This window comes from Trichechus manatus, unplaced genomic scaffold (genome assembly GCF_000243295.1).
Source record: "Trichechus manatus latirostris isolate Lorelei unplaced genomic scaffold, TriManLat1.0 scaffold00199, whole genome shotgun sequence".
NCBI classification, from domain to species: domain Eukaryota; kingdom Metazoa; phylum Chordata; class Mammalia; order Sirenia; family Trichechidae; genus Trichechus; species Trichechus manatus.
Genome location: NW_004444135.1, coordinates 3789981 through 3793043, shown reverse-complemented (window position 1 = coordinate 3793043; position 3063 = coordinate 3789981). Strand labels below are relative to the sequence as shown.

At 37.4% G+C, this 3063-nt stretch overlaps 1 protein-coding gene across 3 annotated transcripts in view; it reads right to left on the bottom strand.

Annotated features, from left to right (window-relative positions):
* Positions 1–3063, bottom strand: part of TTC39C (tetratricopeptide repeat domain 39C) — a 46549-nt gene extending 43486 nt beyond the window's left edge. The window contains exons 1-2 of one of the 3 annotated variants that reach the window (XM_023742074.1): positions 2973–3063; positions 801–969 (exon numbers count right to left, since the gene is read on the bottom strand). In XM_023742074.1, the coding sequence (XP_023597842.1) occupies positions 801–833 (33 nt within the window). In that variant the 5' untranslated portion in view covers positions 834–969; positions 2973–3063. Of the gene's footprint in view, positions 1–800; positions 970–2806 lie in introns of all 3 variants that reach the window. The other 2 variants (XM_023742075.1, XM_023742073.1) reach the window with 2 other exon arrangements.

The window sequence follows — 3063 nt, the reverse complement described above, 5'->3', positions numbered from 1 at the left end:
GTAAGAATACAGTTGGTGTATCTAGCATAACAGTCACCTTCTTTCATATATAGCTTTCTTCTTAAAAATATTTTCATGTTTCTACGAGCCCTCATGCTCTCAAGCAAGCAGATAAAAATGAGGTGCAAAGGCGAAGGGGAGCCCCTATAGAGACGAGAGAACATTCTGATTCTGGAGTAAGGCAGCCTGGGCTCATTCCCGGGAGCTTGGGAAGACCCCTGAACGTCTCTCTGAGACTTGCCTGTTTCTTCTATAAAACGCAGGGGACACTTTTATACCTATATCATAAGAATGTTCTGAGAATTCAATCAGATAAGTTGTGTGAAGCTCTTAGCCACAGCACTTAGTCCAACTAAGTGCATGAAAAATAAAAGCTACTGTTATTTCAAAGCTGATGCTGTCTTGATATTTAAGACAGTAACTTTTACATAAATTATTAGCCAAGATCAAAATTGAAAATCGATTATTAGTAACTGGAGAGGAAAAAAAAAACTGTTTTCCATATTCTTCAACTAAGAGAATTAATAATGCTCCTATGCCTTAAGCTTAGAGAACATCAATCTTGCTCATTAATGAGGATCTCATCTTATTCCACCCACATCTCCTGAACAGAAGGTAACTGACGAACAACCTGGGTTCCTGGAAGCTTCTTCCACAGCAAGGATGCAATGAGAGGTAAAAGAACACAATGATCCTCTGCCCTGTGACATCTGGCTCATTTTGATAGTAGTCCCCAGGCGAAAATTACAGATTTGATAGTCAACAGGTTTTATTTTAAAACGATGAGGAAGGCACAATACCTCTAATCGCTGGATTCGTCCCTTGAAAAACATGAAGAGGGAAGAGTTTGGATAAGCAGCTTCTTTTTTGAGAAGAATTTCCTTAGCTTCATCCAGACCTGCTTTGTTGTCGCTGCCATCCAAGGCAAAAAAAGGGCGGACGACAGTATGATACCAGAGAAGAGCTAATCTAAAGGAAGAGGGAGAGAAATATTGAGTAAATGATTCTTCTTATTTTGTTGCTACTTTCTTAAAATCAGTATGTGCTGTCCCAGTATATACTTCTTCCAAAAGTTTACTACGCAGTCTTTGAAGAAGTAATATCAGACTCTCTCTCTCATTTTAACTTTATCAGTATTTGGAAAGCTGCAAGTTCAGTACAACGTATAAATCAACAGACTTCCTTCCGTTAGGTGAGGGGAGGTTAGGGGAGCAGAAGCATTTCACTTTTCTGAGCCTGCTGGATGGATCACAGAAGACAGGAGTGATGGAAACCTCTGAATTCTACTTCAGAATTACTGACGTTTACTCATCAATGCACAATCTACTCATCAATGAATCTACTGAATCTTACTCATCAATGCACAAATGAGAAAACAATTGCTGGTCACCATAAACATACTGTCTCCTCATAATAAAAACATTACTTTTTACAAAAGAAAAAAAGTGTTTTCTCTTGTGTTCACAAAAGTTAGGGTATAAGCCTCAGAATCCAAATTTAAACATAGGGACCACTGGCACAAATCATATTAAGTTGGGTTAAAATAAATAAGAGGGCCAGATAAAGAGCCCTTTTGAGGATACTCAATTTAAAAACAAACAAATAAATTATTTTAAATTTTCTTAATTCATATCCATTGCTTTCAAGAAAAATGCCGTATTAAACTAGGTAAACAAAACTGATACATTGGGACCTACTTTAATGAACAGACAAAAATGTTTAACCAACACATCAAATATTTTTATGCAAATGTGTGCTTCTGGTGTGCTCATGAATTTGGTTCTCTTGAGGAGATCATACTAATATTATTAATTCAATCCATTCCTTTCTCAGAAACAAGCAAAAATAATAAATATGAAGATACAGACTGAGACAAATTATCACAAATTACAAATCTGTGCAGTCAAATTAATAAAGGGCCACTGTGTAATTTAATGAGTTTGGGAAGGCACAGATATTTTTGAAATGCAAAATTAATGATATTTTTAATGGCCATCAACTCATTCAGAGTTAACATCCAAATTCTACATTAGTGACATGAGTAGCAACAGAAGTCACTAAGGTCCTCTATGATATCAGCATTAAAAGAAGTAATTGATAAGTGGTATGTTGTCAGACAAAAGACATCTGCTGTTTGGTAAAATTACTTAAATTGCAAATATTTGCCACATTGGGAAAAAAGACATATCATTGATAAGTGATGTAGAAATGGGCGGATTCTTGTTCTGGAGAGTCAAACCAGCTTCCCCATGCTCTCCTGTTTAAGTATTTGCCACTGAAGTATAGACTGAACAAAGAAACATGACTCAATTTAGCTAAGTAGCAAAAAATATCCCAGCCACATATAAGAGACCAATTGGTCCACCTGAACCATCAAGGGAAATGACCCAGCATGAGGGTTCTTTATAAGAATACAAATTCCAGAATCACTTATCAAAAATGTGTATCCCCTAAATCCCAAAATCAAGATTATAAATCTCAGTCACTGTGTTGAAAGTCACAAAACTGCTTATCAAATGATCTGAGGATGAAAGATACGATCACAGGACTCAAATGATTTAAAAGAGCCAGTGACTGGCTATGGGACTCCAACAGTGCCTTGTTCTCTAAAGTCAGATCATAAACACCACCGCCATCACCACCACCACAAAACACAGTCCTAAACATTTCATTAAAAAACACAAGGCGTGGCGTCATGTCAAACAACTAAGCATTTTACCTGCAGTTTCCTTTAAAGTCTTTGATTGTAGTCTACTTACTTTCAACACTATATTATCTACCAAAGCATTGCAATATAGCTACTCACGTAGCTAAAGGGGCCTTCATGTCCTTACTTTCGCTTGCATACATCAGTGAAGAAAGCCCCTGTAGGCGGTCTCCAGGAAAACCCAGCAGGTTGATGATTTTGAGCAGGTTTGGGGGCACCATGGATATGCAAAGGTGAAAAAGGCCATATCCAAAGCTAACAGCACCTTTCAGTCTGTTTAGAGACTCCTCAGACACCCCTTCAGCCACAATGTGATTATCATTTGCAGCGTCAGAAGTTAAGGGCTCTTCAGTTAG